The sequence below is a fragment of the Moschus berezovskii genome, chromosome 7 (genome assembly GCF_049115385.1).
Source record: "Moschus berezovskii isolate FMDL1 chromosome 7, NW_MosBer_1.0, whole genome shotgun sequence".
NCBI lineage: Eukaryota > Metazoa > Chordata > Mammalia > Artiodactyla > Moschidae > Moschus > Moschus berezovskii.
In genome coordinates this window covers 60,476,049-60,496,495 of record NC_142466.1, presented here as the reverse complement: position 1 = coordinate 60,496,495, position 20,447 = coordinate 60,476,049, and the positions used below count along the sequence as shown (strand labels likewise).

General features: G+C 38.0%; 1 protein-coding gene across 5 annotated transcripts in view; it reads right to left on the bottom strand.

Moving 5' to 3' along the window:
* Positions 1-20,447, bottom strand: part of VPS13A (vacuolar protein sorting 13 homolog A) — a 247,632-nt gene that overhangs the window by 165,672 nt on the left and 61,513 nt on the right. For all 5 annotated transcript variants that reach the window (XR_008686092.2, XR_008686091.2, XR_016037846.1 and 2 more), the window contains exons 18-22: positions 16,093-16,282; positions 15,892-16,006; positions 13,493-13,629; positions 6,916-7,048; positions 6,142-6,259 (exon numbers count right to left, since the gene is read on the bottom strand). Coding sequence is in view for 2 of the 5 variants with exons in the window: in XM_055426921.2 (XP_055282896.2) it covers positions 6,142-6,259; positions 6,916-7,048; positions 13,493-13,629; positions 15,892-16,006; positions 16,093-16,282 (693 nt within the window). In the remaining 3 variants the exon portion in view is untranslated. The remainder of the gene's footprint in view (positions 1-6,141; positions 6,260-6,915; positions 7,049-13,492; positions 13,630-15,891; positions 16,007-16,092; positions 16,283-20,447) is intronic.

The following is a 20,447-nucleotide window of genomic DNA, read 5'->3' as shown; positions in this document are numbered from 1 at the left end:
TAGAACTAATCAGCTAAATAGTCCAGTCTAACTCAACAGATAAAATCAACTATTACTATGATTTTTCATTTTAACTCCACCTTTTATTTCCTACAGGATTTAAAAGACAAATGCATGAAAATAATCATAAATCTATGATAATGGGTACAAAATACACAATAAGAATATAATTTCTGACATCAGTGACAAAATGGAGGGGGTTGAGCAGTAAATAGTAGTTTTTGTATGTAATTAAATTAAGCTGATGTCATTTTTTAAAAGACTGTCAGCTTTACAATGTTACAGGTAGTCTCTATGAAAATAATTAATAAGAAATTATCTATAGAAGATGCATATCTGGAAAACAGAAGGGCATCAAAACATGTCAAAACAAGAAAATCAACTAAACACAAACAAAGGCCAAAAGGGAGGGAAAAAAGGGACAAAAAAGCTGTAAGACACACAGAAAGTAACAAAATGACAAAATTAAACTATTTATCAGTATTTATTTTAAACACAATGGTTTAAACTTCACAAAGATATAAACTGACAGAATGGATTTTTAAAAAAAAAACAGATCAAACTATATGCTTTCTGCAACAGACTTACTTTAGATCTAAGGACACAAACAGTTTGAAAGTGAAAGATATTCCATGCCAATAATACCCAGAAGAAAGCAGAAATGGCTATAATAATATCACTCAAACCAGACTGGTAGGTCAAAACCTGTAATTACACAAAAGACACCATACAATAAAAGCTAACTTCATCAAGAATATATAATAACTAGAAATGTATACATACCAAATATCAGAACTCAAAAATACATGAAATATTGATAGAACTGAGGAAAAAATTCACTCTACAGTAACATAAGACTTCAAAACCTACCCCACTTTCAATAACTGACAGAAGAGCCAGAGGAAAAATCAATAAAGAAATAGAGGATGAAAACAATACTATCAACAAACAAAAACAGAATACTCCTCCATTAACAGCAGAATTCACATTGTTCATACATGTACACAGAACATTTTCCAGGACAGACCAAATTTTAGGTCATAAAACAGGAGTCAAAATTTTTTTAAAGACTGAAATCATAGAAATGTGATTTGAAAAGATGCTTTCTATGATTTCAGTCTTTAAAAAAATTTTGACTCCTGTTTTATGACCTAAAATTTGGTCTGTCCTGGAAAATGTTCTGTGTACATGTATGAACAATCTGAATTCTGCTGTTAATGGAGGAGTATTCTGTTTTTGTTTGTTGATAGTATTGTTTTCATCCTCTATTTCTTTATTGATTTTTCCTCTGGCTCTTCTGTCAGTTATTGAAAGTGGGGTAGGTTTTGAAGTCTTATGTTAACCGTGAACTCCCAGATGTTCAAGCAGGTTTTAGAAAAGGCAGAGGCACCAGAGATCAAATTGCCAACATCCGCTGGATAATGGAGAAATCAAGAGAGTTTCAGAAAAACATCTATTTCTGCTTTATTGACTATGCCAAAGCCTTTGACTGTGTCGATCACAATAAACTGTGGAACATTCTGAAAGAGATGGGAATCCCAGACCACCTGACCTGCCTCTTGAGAAACCTGTATGCAGGTCAGGAAGCAACTGTTAGAACTGGACATGGAACAACAGACTGGTTCCAAATAGGAAAAGGTGTACGTCAAGGTTGTATATTGTCACCTTGCTTATTTAACTTATATGCAGAGTACATCATGAGGAATGCTGGGCTGGAAGAAGCACAAGCTGGAATCAAGATTGCCGGGAGAAATATCAATAACCTCAGATATGCAGATGACACTACCCTTATGGCAGAAAGTGAAGAGGAACTCAAAAGCCTCTTGATGAAAGTGAAAGAGGAGAGTGAAAAGGTTGGCTTGAAGTTCAACATTCAGAAAACAAAGATCATGGCATCTGGTCCCATCACTTCATGGGAAATAGATGGAAAAACAGTGGAAACAGTGTCAGACTTTGTTTTTTTGGGCTCCAAAATCACTGCAGATGCTGATTGCAGCCATGAAATTAAAAGACGCTTGCTCCTTGGAAGGAAAGTTATGACCAACCTTGATAATATATTAAAAAGCAGAGACATTACTTTGCCAACCAAGGTCCGTCTAGTCAAGGCAATGGTTTTTCCCGTGGTCATGTATGGATGTAAGAGTTGGACTGTGAAGAAGGCTGATCGCCGAAGAATCGATGCTTTTGAACTGTGGTGTTGGAGAAGACTCTTGAGAGTCCCTTATACTGCAAGGAGATCCAACCAGTCCATTCTAGAGGAGATCAATCCTGGATGTTCATTGGAGGGACTGATGCTAAAGCTGAAACTCCAATACTTTGGCCACCTCATGCGACGAGTTGACTCACTGGAAAAGACTCTGATGCTGGGAAAGGTTGGGGGCGGGAGGAGAAGGGGACGACGGAGAATGAGATGGCTGGATGGCATCACCGACTCTGTGGACATGAGTTTGAGTGAACTCCGGGAGTTGGTGATGGACAGGGAGGCCTGGCGTGCTGTGATTCATGGGGTCGCGGAGAGTCGGACACGACTGAGCGACTGAACTGAACTGAACTGAACACATCTACTGTTAAACAATGAGTCGAAGAAGTCACAAGGAAAACAAATATATTGAGACAACTGAAAATCAAGATACAACACACCAAAATTTGTAGCATAAAGCAATAACTATACTGAGGGAAATTTATAGCTGTAAACATTTATACTGAAAAAGAAAGATCTCAAATCAACAACCCAACTTTATATCTTAAAGAACTAAAAAAGGAGTGAACTAACCCGAAAGTTAGCTGAAGTAAAGAAATACAGATCAGAGAGAAATAGAGAATTGAAAAATAATTGAGAAAATCAACAAGAGTTGGTTCTTCAAAAAGATGAAAAGATGATCAAAACTAAAGAATCTTTAGTAAGATTAAAGAGAGAAGATTCAACTAAAATCAGAAATGAAAGTGGGGACATCACTACCAATTCTACCAAAATAAGAGGGATTTTATGCCAACAAACTGGATATCCTATTGTGAACAAATTCCTAGAAACACAGACCGATCAACACTGGGGTTTTGAAGAAATAGAAAATCTAGATAAGACCAACATCGGATGACTCACGCTTCCTAATTTCATTATTACAAAGCTGCAGTAATCAAAACAGTGTGTTACTGGCATAAAGAGAGACACAGAGACCAAAGGAACAGAACAGAAAGCCCAGAAATAAACCCTCACATATATGGGCAAATGATTTTCAACAGGGGTTATCAAGACTATTCAACAGGGAAAGAACAGTCTTTTCAACAAATGGTGCTGAAAAACTACATACCCACATGCAAAAGAATAAAACTGATTCATTACCTTATACCATATCCAAAAATTAACTCAAAAAGATTTCCTAAGAGTTAAAGTACAAAATTCTTTGAAAAAAATATATTGGAAAAACTTCAGGACACTGGATTTGCTAATTTCTCATTTGACACAAAAAGAACAAGCAACAAATATAAATTAAACTTAATCATACTTGAAAGCTTTACTGCATCAAAGGACATATCAAAAGATTATAAGAGAACACAGAAACAAAAGAAAATATTTGCAAATCATTTATCTAACAGGGAGTTAATACCCCAGAAAGTATTAAGTACAAAACAAAACAAATTTGCTGAAACTTGACAACAAAAAACACAAATAACGTAATTAAAAGGTGTGAGGTAGTGTGGTGGTAAAGAATCCACCTGCTAATGCAGGAAATGCAGGTTTGATCCCTGGGTCGGGAAGATCCCCTGGAGAAAATGGTAACCCACTCTAGTATTTTTGCCTGGAAAATTCCACGGAGAGGGGAGTCTGGTGGGCTATAATCCACTGGGTTTCAAAGAGATGGACACAACTTACGTGACAGAGCACACACAAAGGACTTGAATTGAATGTAATGCTCAAAGTCCTTCAAGCTAGGCTTCAACTGCATGTGGACTGAGAACTTCCAGAGGTACAAACTGGATTTAGAAAAGGCAGAGAAAGCAGAGATCAAATTTCCAACAACCACTGGATCATAGAAAAAGCAAGAGAATCCCAGAAAAACATCTGCTTCATTGACGATGCCAAAGCCTTTGACTGCGTGTATCACGATAAACTGTGAAAAATTCTGAAAGAGATGGGAATACCAGATCACCTTACCTGCTTCCAAAGAAACCTGTATGCAAGGCAAGAAGCAATAGTTACAACTAGACATAGAACAACAGATGGTCTCAAAATTGGGAAAGGAGTATGTCAAGGCTGTATATTGTCACCCTGCTTAATTAACTTATATGCAGAGTATATCATGGGAAATGCCAGGCTAGATGAATCACAAGCTGGAATCAAGATTTCTAGGAGAAATATCAATAACTTCAGATATGCAGATGACACCATCTTAAACTAAAAGAGCCTCTTTGCAGAAAGCAAAGAGAAACTAAAGAGCCTCTTGATGAAACTGAAAGAGGAGAGTGAAAAAGCTGGCTTAACACTCAACATTCAAAAAACTAAGATTATGGCATCCAGTCCCATAGCTTCATGGCAAATAGATAGTGAAAAAATGGAAACAGTGGAGGATTTTACTTTCTTCGTCTCCAAAATCACTGTGGACAGTTGATTGCAGCCATGGAATTAAACGATGCTTGCTCCTTGAAGAAAAGCAGTGACAATCTAGACAGCATATTAAAAGGTAGAGGCATCACTTTGCTGACAAACGTCCATATAATCAAAGTTATGGTTTTCCATTAGTCATGTACAGATGTGAAAGTTGGACCATAAAGAAGACTGAGTGCCAAAGAACTGATGCTTTCGAACTGTGGTGTTGGAGAATATTTAGAGTCCCTTGGACAGAAAGGAGACCAAATCAGTCAATCCTAAAGGAAATTAACCCTGATATTTACTGGATGGACGCATGCTGAAGCTCCAATATTTTGGCCAACTGATACAAAGAGTTGACTCATTGGAAAAGACCCTAATGCTGGGAAATATCAAAGGCAAAAGAAGAAAGAGGTGACAAAGATGAGAAGTTTGGATGGCAACATCAACTGAATGGACATGAGTTTGAGCGAACTACCAGAGATAGTAAAGGACAGGGAAGCCTGGTATGCTACAGTCCACAGGGTCACAAAGAGCTCGGTATGAGTTAGCAAATGAACAACAAAAAGACTTGAATAGACATTTTTCTAAAGAAACAAGTAAACTACCAGAAGAACGTGAAAATAAGTTCAACATCACTTATCATTAGGAAAATGCAATTCAAAACTATAATTAAATACTACTCACGCCTGTTAGAATCGTTATTATTTTTTAAAAAAATAAGAAAATAACAAGTGTTGGTGAAGGGGTAGAAAAGTTGGAAACTCTGCACATTGCTGATGGGATTATAAAATAGTGCAGTAGCTACAGCAAACAGTAGGGGAGCTTTCTTCAAAAAATTAAAAATAGAATAATCCAAGATTCTACTTCTGGATACCTACCCCAGAAATTTAAAGCAGGGACGCCAATAGATATCTGTACACCAATGTCCACAGCAACATTATTATAATAATCAAACGTCCATCAACATATAAATGGATAAACAATACACAACATATATGTGCAATGAAATTAAGCTTCAAGAACAAATGAAATTCTCATGTATATGTATGGCTGAGTCCCTTTGCTAGTCACCTGAAACTATCAAACACTATTAACTGGGTATACTCCAATACAAAATAAAAAGTTAAAAAAGAAAATGAAATTCTGATGTATACTACAACATGGGTCAACAAGGAGACATTATGCTATGTGAAATAAACCAAGCACAAAAGGAGAAATATTGTATGATTCCACTTACACAAAATACCTAGAGTAGTCAAATTCATAGAGAAATAACACGAAATGATGACTGCCATGGACTTCCGGGAGGAAAAAATGGAGCATTATTATTTAACGGGTACAATTCCAGTTTGTGAAACTGATAAACTTCTAGAGATGGATGGTGGTGTGGTCAGGAAAAAGTGTGTATGGACTTATTAAAAGCACAGATTTATACACTTAAAATGGTAAATTTTATGTTATATATATTGTACTACAAAAAAAAAATCAACCAAACATGGTATTTCTTAGCTACATAAGAAAATTTACAAACACATGAAACAGATAATACATACTTGGGCATACTTATATCCATGAAAACCATGGCCTTAGAGAGCTCCACATTGAAGTGCATAGGTACCAAGATATGCTGTGCAGACACATTGAGTTTTCGTGCTTCTTTCCAATTATCACCTAATTACAGAAAACAGTACATGCTTAAAGAAAGCAAACTCAAAAACGCGCTGAACCTAAAATTACCATTACTACTTTATTCAATGCATGATATGAGGAAATCTTCCTACATCTAGGTAATCTCAATGCCGTATTCTCAAGTATACATAATCAGCAGGTAAATTCTTTTCCCTCTTCATTTTTCTTCTTCTGCTTCAGACTATATTTTAAGACGAAAGTTAAAGTGTTAGTCACTCAGTCGTGTCCGACTCTTTGTGACCCCACGGACTGTAGCCTGCCAGGCTCCTCTGTCCATGAAATTCTCCAGGCAAAAATACTGGAGTGGGTTGCCATTGCCTTCTGCAGGGGATCTTCCTGACCCAGAGATTGAACCCGATTCCTTAACTGTCTGAGCCACCAGGGAAGGACCAGATAGTAGTAGTGCCCAAATTCCCTACTTCTCACAACAAAAAATGTCTCCAGACATTGACAATGTCTCTTGAATAGTAAAATTTCTCCTACTTGAGATACCACTCCGGGGAAAAATCTATCACTTCTAAATAAAAAAATATAAAACGTCTAACACATTTTGTACCAAAGTCTTCAGAGAAACTGTCTAAAATCCTAATTAATCACTTCAGCAAAACAAATCAACAAATAATGCCTTGTGTACTTACCAACTCTGCTGAAAAGCAGCTGTATGCTTGTAAGCTGAATATCAAAGGAATCATAAGCTCTATGCATTATCTCTTCACGATTGGCTCCACCTTGTTTTAAATCTGGTAATTCTGAACGAATTTTACTTGTCACCTTGAAGTTAAGTTTAACAGTTTAAACTATGCAAATTACTTCAAATGAAAATATAAAGTTTTTATTTTTTAGACTATACTATAAAAACTTAACAGGAAAAGATAAAACTCACAAGTTGACATATATTGTAAGAAATTTAAAAACACCTTTATCCATGACATATATAATGAGAAGGCAAGGCATAAAGTAAGTTTTTACATAAGAAGTTGTATTTTCTAATCATTTATATTAAAAAGGGAGAACAAAGCCAGTCTGGTAAATAATAAACCTAAATTTTTTTAATCTGCTAAAAAGATTTTCTTTAAAAAAAATATTAAGACACAAATACATCTTATAAAATATTTCCTTGGCATAATAACATATTTAGATAACTTTATAATGTTAAGTGAGAGTCCAGGATTAAATATTAGTATACCTGATACCTGCATCAAAAAAGCAAGAAAGTTCCAGAAAAACAGCTACTTCTGCTTTATTGACTATGGCAAAGCATTTGACTAGGTGGATCACAACAAACTGTGGAAAATTCTGAAAGAGATGGGTACACCAGACCACCTAACCTGTTCCCTGAGAAATCTGTATGCAGGTCAGGAAGCAACAGTTAGAACTGGACATGGAACAACAGACTGGTTCCAAATAGGGAAAGGAGCGGGACAAGGCTGTATACTGTCGCCCAGCTTATTTAAATTATATGCAGAGTATATCATTGAGAAACGCTGCTGGATGAAGCACAAGCTGGAATCAAGATTGCCAGGAGAATATCAATAACCTCATATATGCAGATAACACGACCTTTATGGCACAAAGCAAAGAAAAATTAAAGAGCCTTTTGATGAAAGTGAAAGAGGAGTGTGAAAAAGTTGGCTTAAAGCTCAACATGCAGAAAACTAAGATCATGGCATCCGGTCCCGTCACTTCATGGGAAATAGATGGGGTAACAGTGGAAACAGTGGCTGACTTTATCTTTTTGGGCTCCAAAATCACTGTGGATGATGACTGCAGCCATGAAACTAAAAGATGCTTGCTCCCCGAAAGAAAAGTTATGGCCAACCTAGTTCACTTCAGTTCAATTGCTCACTCATGTACAACTCTTTGCGACCCCATGAACCACATACGCCAGACCTCCCTGTCCATCACCAACTCACAGGGTCCACCCAAACCCATGGCCATTGAGTCGGTGATGCCATCCAACCATCTCATCCTCTGTCATCCCCTTCTAGCCTTCCCTCAATCTCTCCCAGCATCAGGGTCTTTTCCAGTAAGTCAGCACTTCGCATCAGGTGGCCAAAGTATTGGAGTTTCAGCTTCATCATCAGTCCCTCCAATGAACACCCAGGACTGATCTCCTTTAGGATGGACTGTTTGGATCTCCTTGCAGTCCAAGGGACTCTCAAGAGTCTTCTCCAGTACCACAGTTCAAAAGCATCAATTCTTCAGTACTCAGCTTTCTTTATAGACCAACTCTCACATTCATACATGATTACTGGAAAAACCATAGCCTTGACTAGACGGACCTTTGTTGGCAAATTACTATCTGCTTTTTAATACGCTATCTAGGTTGGTCATAACTTTCCTTCCAAGGAGTAAGCATCTTTTAATTACATGGCTGCAATCACCACCTGCAGTGATTTTGGAGTCCAGAAAAATAAAGTCTGACACTGTTTCCCCATCTACTTGACATGAGGTGATGGGACTGGATGCCATGAAGTTAGTTTCCTGAATGTTGAGATTTAAGCCAACTTTTTCACTCTCCTCTTTCATCAAGAGGGTCTTAGTTCTTCTTCACTTTCTGCCATAAGGGTGGTGTCATCTGCATATCTGAGGTTATTAATATTTCTCCCGGCAATCTTGATTCCAGTTTCTGCTTCATCCAGCGCAGCATTTCTCATGATGTACTCTGCATATAAGTTAAACAAGCAGGATGACAATATACAGCCTTGATGTACTCCTTTTCCAATTTGGAACCAGTCCATTGTTCCATGTCCAGTTCTAAAGGTTGCTTCCTGACCTGCATATAGATTTCTCAAAAGGCAGGTCAGGTGGTCTGGTATTCCCATCTCTTTCAGAATTTTCCAGTTTATTGTGATCCACACAAAGCCTTTGGCAATCGTCAATCAAGCAGAAATAGATGTTTTTCTGGAAATCTCTTGCTTTTTCGAGGATCCAGTGAATGCTGGCAATTTGATCTCTGGTTCCTCTGCCTTTTCTAAAACCTGCTTGAACATCTGGAAGTTCATGGTTCACATATTGTTGAAGCCTGCCTTGGAGAATTTTAAGCATCACTTTACTAGCGTGGGAGATGAGTGCAACTGTGCAGTAGCTTGAGCATTCTCTGGCATTGCCTTTCTTTGGGATTGGAATGAAAACTGACCTTTCTCAGTCCTGTAGCCACTGCTGAGGTTTCCAAATTTGCTGGCATATTGAGTGCAGCACTTTCACAGCATCATCTTTCAGGATTTGAGATAGTTCAACTGGAATTCCATCACCTCCACTAGCTTTGTTCGTAATCATGCTTCGAAGGCCCACTTGACCTCACATTCCAAGATGCCTGGCTCTAGGTGAGTGATCACACCATCATGATTATCTTGGTCGTGAAGATCTTTTTTGTGTAGTTCTTCTGTGTATTTTTGCCACCTCTTCTTAATATCTTCTGCTTCTGTTAGGTCCATACCATTTCTGTCCTTTATCGAGCCCATCTTTGCATGAAATGTTCCTTTGGTATCTCTAGTTTTCTTGAAGAGATCTCTAGTCTTTCCCATTCTATTGTTTTCCTCTATTTCTTTGCATTGATCGCTGAGGAAGGCTTTCTTATCTCTCCTTGCTATTCTTTGGAACTCTGCATTCAAATGGGTATATCTTTCCTTTTCCCCTTTGCTTTTTGCTTCCCTTCCTTTCACAGCTATTTGTAAGGCCTCCTCAGACAGCCATTTTGCCTTTTTGAATTTCTTTTTCTTGGGGATGGTCTTGATCCCTGTCTCCTGTACAAAGTCACGAACCTCCATCCATAGTTCATCAGGCACTCTATCCAGCAGATCTAGTCCCTTAAATCTATTTCTCAGTTCCACTGTATAGTCATAGGGATTTGATTTAGGTCATACCAGAATGGTCTAATGGTTTCCTCCACTTTCTTCAATTTCAGTCTGAATTTGGCAGTAAGGAGTTTATGATCTGCATCACATTCAGCTCCTGGTCTTGTTTTTGCTGACTGTATTGAGTTTCTTAATCTTTGGCTGCAAAGAATATAATCAATCTGATTTCGATGTTGACCATCTAGTGATGTCCATGTGTAGAGTCTTCTGTTGTTGGAAGAGGGTGTTTGCTATGACCAGTGCGTTCTTTTGGTAGAACTCTATTAGCCTTAGCCGTGCTTCATTCTGCACTCCAAGGCCCAATTTGCCTATTACTCCCGGTGTTTCTTGACTTCCTTCATTTGCATTCCAGTCCCCTATAATGAAAAGGACATCTTTTTTGGGTGTTAGTTCTAGAAGGTCTTGTAGGTCTTCATAGAACTTTTCAACTTCAGCTTCTTCAGCATTACTGGTCGGGGCATAGACTTGGACTACCATGATATTGAATGGTTTGCCTTGGAAACGGACAGAGATCATTCTGTCGTTTTTGAGATTGCATCCTTGTACTGCATTTCAGACTCTTTTGCAGCAGTGAAGAGATACCCCACATCCAAGGTAAGAGAAAAAGAAGAGGTAGGCACTGAGAGAGGGCATCAAAGGGCAGACACACTGAAACCACAATCACAGACAACTAGCCGATCTGATCACACGGACCACAGCCTTGTCTAAGTCAAAATTGACTGTTTGAAAGTAACAAATCTTAGGCAAAAGGTTATGCAAATTGCCCAAGGTCATAAAACTAAAGATATACCATTACTTTTGACCACTATACCTTTCCACTCACAATGGCATAATCACTCACCTGGAGCCAGACATCTTGGAATGTGAAGTCAAGTGGGCCTTAGAAAGCATCACTACGAGCAAAGCTAGTGGAGGTGATGGAATTCCAATTGAGCTATTTCAAATCCTGAAAGATGATGCTGTGAAAGTGCTGCACTCAATATGCCAGCAAATTTGGAAAACTCAGCAGTGGCCACAGGACTGGAAAAGGTCAGTCTTCATTACAATCTCAAAGAAAGGCAATGCCAAAGAATGCTCAAACTACCACACAATTGCACTCATCTCACACACGAGTAAAGTCATGCTCAAAATTCTCCAAGCCAGGTTTCAGCAATATGTGAACCATGAAATTGCAGATGTTCAAGCAGGTTTTAGAATAGGCAGAGGCACCAGAGATCAAATTGCCAACATCTGCTGGATCATGGAGAAAGCAAAAGAGTTCCAGAAAAACATCTATTTCTGCTTCATTGACTATGCCAAAGCCTTTGACTGTGTGGATCACAATAAACTGTGGAACATTCTGAAAGAGATGGGAATACCAGACCACCTGACCTGCCTCTTGAGAAACCTGTATGCAGGTCAGGAAGCAACTGTTAGAACTGGACATGGAACAACAGACTGTTTCCAAATAGGAAAAGGAGTACGTCAAGGTTATATTTTGTCACCCTGTTTATTTAACTTATAAGCAGAGTACATCATGAGAAATGCTGGGCTGGAAGAAGCACAAGCTGGAATCAGGATTGCCGGGAGAAATATCAATAACCTCAGATGTGCAGATGACACCACCCTTATGGCAGAAAGTGAAGAGGAACTCAAAGGCCTCTTGATGAAAGTGAAAGAGGAGAGTGAAAAGGTTGGCTTGAAGCTCAACATTCAGAAAACAAAGATCATGGCATCTGGTCCCATCACTTCATGGGAAATAGATGGGGAAACAGTGGAAACAGTGTCAGACTTTATTTTTTTTGGCTCCAAAATCACTGCAGATGCTGACTGCAGCCATGAAATTAAAAGACGCTTACTCCTTGGAAGGAAAATTATGACCAACCTAGATAGCATATTAATAAGCAGAGACATTACTTTGACAACAAAGGTTCGTCTAGTCAAAGCTATGGTTTTTCCCGTGGTCGTGTATGGATGTGGGAGTTGCACTGTGAAGAAAGCTGATCGCCGAAGAATTGATGCTTTTGAACTGTGGTGTTGGAGAAGACTCTTGAGAGTCCCTTGGACTGCAAGGAGATTCAACTAGTCCATTCTAAAGGAGATCAATCCTGGGTGTTCATTGGAAGGACTGATGCTAAAGCTGAAACTCCAATACTTTGGCCACCTCATGCAATGAGTTGACTCACCGGAAAAGACTCTGATGCTGGGAGGGATTGTGGGTGGGAGGAGACAGGGACGACAGAGAATGAGATGGCTGGATGGTATCACCGACTCGATGGACGTGAGTTTGAGTGATCTCTGGGAGTTGGTGATAGACAGGGAGGCCTGGCGTGCTGTGATTCATGGGGTCACAAAGAGTCGGACACGACTGAGCGACTGAACTGAACTGAACTGATACCTTTCCACTGGCCATTTCCACTATACCACATTGCCCATGAACCAAACCCATAAACAAGTTCAAATATGATTTATTAGCTGTATAAAATTTTATTAAAAATGTAAATCCAGCAGTGTCTACATAATTACTAACCAAGGAGTAAAAAAATACATAAAGGAGAATGTCAATATCAAGGAAAGACACATATTTATTAGGTAGCCAGAAAAAGCATTCCATATCTATCCCTCTTGGGTCTTAAACTTTTAGCTAGTCCTCTATATTTAATGATATGGAGTACTCCTTTCCAACTGAGCTTCCTATGATGATAAAAATGCTCTCCACCTGTTTTAATACAGTAGCCACAAGCCATTTGTGACTATTAAATGCTGGAATGTGGCTAAAGTATAACTAAGGAATTGAATTTTAAAAAACTTTAATCAATTTAAATAAATACAAGTGAGTACCATATTGAACAGCATAGAACCAGAAACACAGAAAAAAGTATTTTCTATTCAAAACTGATGGAAAAAACATACATAACTGAACAAGAAGGGAAATGAAAGACCATTTCTCAATTATAGGATTATTTAATAGAAATACTAAAAAGTCAATATTTAAAAGTATATACAAAAAATTTCAGAAGGATGAAAATACATTTGATGACTTCTAGAACTTCCTCCTACTCTATACATTTTAATTGATCAAGTAATAAATTTAAATTGAAAAGTAAATAAATTCCTCAAGCATTACTCAAATTTTACAAATATAATTCTCAGCTTCACCTCTGACCTTCAGCATTCAATCGGTCATTTTCGTATAAGAAATGTAGAAAACTACCTAATTAAATGAAACCACTTTATTTGTTACAAAGGGAGGCCTTCTCAAATCTTAGTTTCTGCTACTAGCTAAAAATTAATTTACCAAATCAAACATCTATAAACCAAAACACATCTTAAACAAATATCATAAATGACATATAAAATACTTAATAGTAGTATATACCTTTAGATGTCCAAGATCTAAAAGAAGGAGATTTGACGTAGGGCTAAAGATACCATCTTGTGGGATAATGATATATGAAGCATTCAAGTTAATTTTGAGATCAAGAACTTTCTGTGTTTCAATAATATATACCAGACCTGCAGAAAATTTAAATCTTTACAATGAATAATGTTCACAAATTACTCAAGAAACAAAGAATCACTAAACACATGAATTAGTAACACAATTTTAAAATAATGTGAAGTTAGTATTAATTTTAAAATAAACTTGAGCAAGATGTTTTCAATATAAAGTCAATGTGTATGCTCCTCATTAAATAATACCCAAGTATAAAACTGTAATACTTCAAAAAGGAATTTTTGATCCATAAACTCAATTGGGTAAAACTTGGAAGGCATGCATCTAAAAAAATTAAGTTCTATGAAATAGTTATTCATATCTGTGATATTAGAATCTCCATAATTCTCCCCAATTTGTGAAATTAACACAGCTATGTCTGCCATACCGAACAATGAACTCAACCTTTACATTACTTGAGACAATGAAAAATTTTCGATTACTAAATCATCTTCAATAAAACCATATGTAAACCAAAATAAGCAACCAGAGCTTTCTATGAAAACAGATGAATCTATCCCAATGATTTTAACTAAAATAACATTTTCAACTTATATTAAGACATTTAACTGGAGTTTAATTCCTGGTAACATCAATAAGTAGGTAGCCAAACTTTTTCTTCCACTTAAAGCAATAAAAATTGTGGGAGCAAAACAAACAGCAATGAAAATGAAACTTACTAAAAACATTAAGAGGCAAGACAGTAAGCATCTATCAAGTGGAAAATCAAACTGAAAGAGTTAGCCAACAGATTTCAAAGGGAACCAAAAAAATTTCATCCTGAGACAATATTCTGTACTTGGTATACTTTGGAACTCCTTTCCATAGTCTCACAGAGCATTGGGAACAGATGACAAAAAAAAAACAGAATCCAGCAGGAGTTCTCATAAATCTAGGATCTAAAAGATACATACTAAAATTAAGAGTAACACAGAAGTTAAATCTCCCTCTCCCTAAAACCTACCCAAAAGAGAATCCAAAGAATGTGTCTGAGAAAAACTTGGTGCTGCAGAAGACTTCAGAGAGTCCCATGGACAGCAAGGAGATCAAACTAGTCAATCCTAAAGGAAATCAACCCTGAATATTCATTGGAAGGACTGATGCTAAAGTTGAACCTCCAATACTTTGGCCACCTGACAGAAAGAGCCAGATGATTGGAAAGGACCATGATGGTGGAAAATATTGAGGGCAGAAGGAGAAGAGGGTGAAGAGAGAATGTTTAAGTTTCAAATGGTACAAGGGTGAGAGTTGAGGAAACAATGCTGTAATTTATCCAAAGGCAGGCAAAAAACAGTCAAGAAACAGAAAAGACTGAATATCACAGTTTGAAAAACACCTCATATATGTTGTTGAAATGACACATCTAGAACTAGAGGGGCAAAGAAGGTAGAAGAATAAAAAAGCATGTAGCAGACAAATTACAACCGAAAGAAACCTAGAATATCTATACTAAAATCAGAACAAAAAGAATATTGAAAAATTAAAGCATTACTAAAAATATTGAAAATTTCATACAGATAAAAGATTTGGTTCACAGGAAAAAATTATCTCTATATGTACCTAATTAGCAACAAAATCTATGAAGCAGAAAATTACAGATCCACATGAAATATACAAATCTACATTGACAGTGAGGTGCTTTTCATGTACTTCTCTAAATAACTGTTAGAATATGGTAAAAAGGGGGAAAAATCTACTAAGGATACAGAAGACACGAAGTACATACTTTTTAAACATATATGGAACATTTTAAAAATTGCCATATGTTGAGCCAGAAAGCAAGTCTCAACAAATTACAAACCATTAAAAACCAGAGATCATCTCTATAGTCATCTATATTTTCTTAAAAATGAATCTCTACTTTAAAATTGTTCCCAAAGAAATCTCCTAGCCCAAAGACTGAAAAAAGAAATGAGACCCAATCTTATACAAACTCTCCAAGATAATAAAAAAGGGTGGAACTTCTAGGTTCTGAGACCAATAGACTAAAATCTGCAAGTCATTACAAGAAAGGAAAAAAAAAGGCTAGTTTCTGTCATAAACAGAATTTCAAAAATCCTAACAAAATTTTGCAATTAACATGAATGTGGTTCAAAGGTCAGACCTTTCTAAGTGTAAGACATAATTATCATTATATTTGAATTAAATATATAAAAGTACCAGACTAAGACTCAATTTAAACTGTATCTAGTCTAGAAATATAAACTCAAAGAATACTAAAATCAGTATAACATGACTCAAACTTTAGTAAATGATAAACCAACAATAATACTGGCATTTACCTGTTGCTGTCTTATCACGAAATTCTTCAAGTTTTGTCAAAGTTACTGAAGTCAGCTGTGCTAGATTTACCTCTTTTGGAGGTCTGAAGAATTCTACTATACTATTCACTGTTCTCTGTTAAAATAAGTATCAATAACATGAGGACAAACTCAAGGCAAACAGAAATATATTAAAACTTAGGAATTGCAAAAAATGCTTACTGCATCATATAACATTTCTAAAGGTTCAGCTTCTATGATACACCTCTGAGCAACAGTTTCATCTAAAGGATTTATCTCAAACATAATTTTCAAGAGTGATGCACCATCATCTAATGAAGACAGGAGGCGGGGTTTTGTTGAGTTATCTGGTAAGCCAGTAACATGAAATGAATCTATTTTGGTTTCAAATCTGCATGAAAAAAAGGCAGGAAAAAAATTAGCAATCAATATAATCTTAAAGTATTTTTCAAGTTAAAAATAGTAAAATAAAAAAATTTCACTCTGCATTTCTTGCTACTCTGTTCCATGCACAACAAAGAAAATACACAGGTATTTGATCTAAACTGACAGAGATTATTTCACAAAGAATTCTATTAACATTTTGATTTCTAGATTAAGAAGTTTTGAAGGGTTTGGGGTTTCCGGTTCCCTATGAAAGCAGTTTTAAGCTACCACTCCATACTAACAAGTAAAAAGCTAAAGAACTGAAATACCAAAAACTCTTCTTGGATATGTAAGAGGGGAGGACACAGGGTAAACTGCTGCCCCTAAGACTGGAGAGACAGACAGTCACGACTTACCAGAGCAGAGACCTGCAAAAGGAAGACACTATGGACACCAGAACCAAGGCTGGAAAACCTAAACTGTAATTGATGAATTGCTGCAAGGAGATCCAACCAGTCCATTCTAAAGGAGATCAACCCTGGATGTTCATTGGAGGGACTGATGCTAAAGCTGAAACTGCAATACTTTGGCCACCTCATGCGACGAGTTGACTCACTGGAAAAGACTCTGATGCTGGGAAAGGTTGGGGGCGGGAGGAGAAGGGGACGACGGAGAATGAGATGGCTGGATGGCATCACCGACTCTGTGGACATGAGTTTGAGTGTACTCCGGGAGTTGGTGATGGACAGGGAGGCCTGGCGTGCTGTGATTCATGGGGTCGCGGAGAGTCAGACACGACTGAGCAACTGAACTGAACTGAGAGATGTTAGTGTAGGTAACTGAGAGTTAAAAACTCTAGAGAGAATCAGCCATGGGGAGGCCCCAAATAATTTGATATATACCTCCAGGAATTTGACCAAGTTCTAACAGTAAAAGCCAGAGAAATATCTCCTCCTCAGGCGAGGAGTGGTCAAACAGGAGATGACTGAACACTGACATTTTAGGAACCAGTCAACTAAAATAGACCAAAATGACAGAATTTAATTCAGATGACCATTATATCAACTACTGTGGGCAAGAATCCCTTAGAAGGAATGCAGTAGCCCTCAAAGTCAACCAGAGTCTGAAAGGCAGTACTTGGATACTATCTCAAAAACAAAAGAATGATCTTGGTTTGTTTCCAAAACAAACCATTCAATATCACAGTAATCCAAGTCTATGCCCCAACCACTAATACTGAAGAAAGTGAATTTGAATGGTTCTATCAAGACCTGCAAGATCTTCTAGAACTAACAGGGCAAAAAGATGTCCCTTTCATCACAGACGAATGGAATGCAAAAGGAGGAAGTCAAGAGATACCTGAAGTAACAAGCAAGTTCGACCATGGAGTACAAAATGAAGCAGGGCAAAGGCTAATAGACTTTTGCAAAGAGAACGCACTGGTCAAAGAAAACATTCTTTACCAACAAAGCAAGAGATGACTCTACACATGGACATTACCAGATGGTCAATTTCAAACTCAGGTTGATTAGACTGTTTGCAGCTGAAGATGCAGAAGCTCTTTCAGTTCAGTTGTTGCTCAGTAGTGTCCGACTCTGCAACCCCATGAATCACAGCACGCCACGCCTCCCTGTCCATCACCAACTCCCGGAGTTCACTCAAACTCACGTCCATCGAGTCGGTGATACCATCCAGCCATCTCATTCTCTGTCGTCCCCTTCTCCTCCCGCTCCCAACCTTTCCCAGCATCAGAGTCTTTTCCAGTGAGTCAACTCATCGCATGAGGTGGCCAAAGTATTGCAGTTTCAGCTTTAGCATCAGTCCTTCCAATGAACACCCAGGATTGATCTCCTTTAGAATGGACTGGTGGGATCTCCTTGCAGTCCAAGGGACTCTCAAGAGTCTTCTCCAACACCACAGTTCAAAAGCATCCATTCTTCAGCGATCAGCTTTCTTCACAATGCAACTCTCACATCCATACATGACCAATGGAAAAACCATAGCCTTGACTAGATGGACCTTTGTTGCAAGGAGAGATGACAAACCTAGACAGTGTATTAAAAAGCAGGGACATCACTTTTTCAACAAAGGTCCATATAGACAAAGTTATGGTTTTGTCAGTAGTCATGCAGAGATGTGAGTGTTCAACCATAATGAAGGCTGGGTGCCAAAGAACAGATGTTTTGGAATTGTGGTGCTGGATTCTTGAGAGTCCCATGGACAGCAAGGAGATCAAACCAGTCAATCCTAAAGAAAATCAACCCTTAATATTCTTTGGAAGGACTGATGCTGAAGTTGCAGCTCCAATATTTTGACCACCTGATGTGAGGAGCCGACTCACTATAAAGACCCTGATACTGGAAAGACTGAGGGCAGGAGAGGAGGCGACAGAGGATGAGGTAGTTAGATGGCATCACCGACTAAATGACATGAGTGTGAGCAAACTCTGAAATAGAGTAGGATAGGCATGCTGCAGTTCATGGGATCACAAAGAGTTGGACACAACTTAGTGACTGAACAACAAACAGCAATGTTAAGAGGAAGAAAAAACAGCAATGTACACAGGAAGAAAAATTATTTGAAAACAACACATCTGATAAGGACCTATTGTCTGAAACACACAAAGAACATATAAAACTCCGTAAGAACAAAATGTACACAATTTAAAAAATGGACTAAAAGAACTTAACAGACACTCACCACATAAGATTGACAAAAAAAAAAAGTTTATGAAAAGATGTTCTACATCATGTCATTTGCAGAAACACACATTCATATAATACTGACATACCACTACATACTTATTACAACAGTCAAAACCTGGCATATGACAACACCAAGTAAGAACAAAGATACAGGTGGAGCAATAGGAACAATCATATGATGCTCTTAGGAATTCAAAATGGTATAGTAACTGTGGAAAAAGTTTGGTGGTTCCTTACACAACTAAGCATATTGTTACCACGTAGGTGTGTGTGTTAAGTTGCTTTAGTCGTGTCCGATGCCTTGCAATGCTAGGACTGTAGCCCGTGAGGGTCCTCTGTCCATGGGATTCTCCAGGCAAGAATACTGGAATAAATTGCCAGGCCCTCCTCCAGGGACTCTCCCTAACTCAGGGATTGAACCAGGGTCTCCTGCACTGGCAGGCAGGTTCTTTACCACTAGTAGCACCTGGGGAGCACATTGTTACCAAGTAAACCAGTAATCAGCTCCTTCTTGTTTACCCAAAGGAGATGAAAATTTATGTTCATATAAAACCGTTTACTCCTTGGAAGGAAAGTTATGACCAACCTAGACAGCATATTAAAAAGCAGAGACATTTGCCTACAAAGGTCCGTCTAGTCAAGGCTATGGTTTTTCCAGTGGTCATGTATGGATGTGAGAGTTGGACTGTGAAGAAAGCTGATTGCTGAAGAATTGATGCTTTTGAACTGTGGTGCTGGAGAAGACTCTTGAGAGTCCCTTGGACTGCAAGGAGATCCAACCAGTCCATTCTAAAGGAGATCAATCCTGGGTGTTCATTGGAAGGACAGATGCTAAAGCTGAAACTCCAATACTTTGGCCACCTCATGCAATGAGTTGACTCACCGGAAAAGACTGATACTGGGAGGGATTGGGGGCAGGAGGAGAAGAGGACGACAGAGAATGAGGTGGCTGGATGGCATCACCGACTCGATGGACATGAGTTTGAGTGAACTCCGGGAGTTGGTGATGGACAGGGAGGCCTGGCGTGCTGTGATTCATGGGGTCACAAAGAGTCGGACACGACTGAGCGACTGAACTGAACTGAAAACCTGTACACAGCTGTTTCAGTTCAGTTCAGTTCAGTCACTCAGTTGTGTCCAACTCTTTGCGGCCCCATGAATCACAGCTGTTTATAGCACTTTTATTCATACTGTCAAAATGTAGATGCAACCAAGATGTCCTTCACTAGGTGAATGGATGAACTGGGGTACATCCAAACAATAAAAACAATGGGTTATCAACTCATGAAGACATACAGGAAGCGTAAATGCATATCACTAAGTGAAAGAAACCAATACGAAGAGACTACACACGGTATTTCAGCTATTGGACATTCTACAAAGGGCAAAACTATAAACAGTAAAACTGTGGTTGCGGGGGTGGTAAGGAATAAATACATAAAACAGGATTTTGAAAACAGTGAAAATACTGTGTGTGATACTATA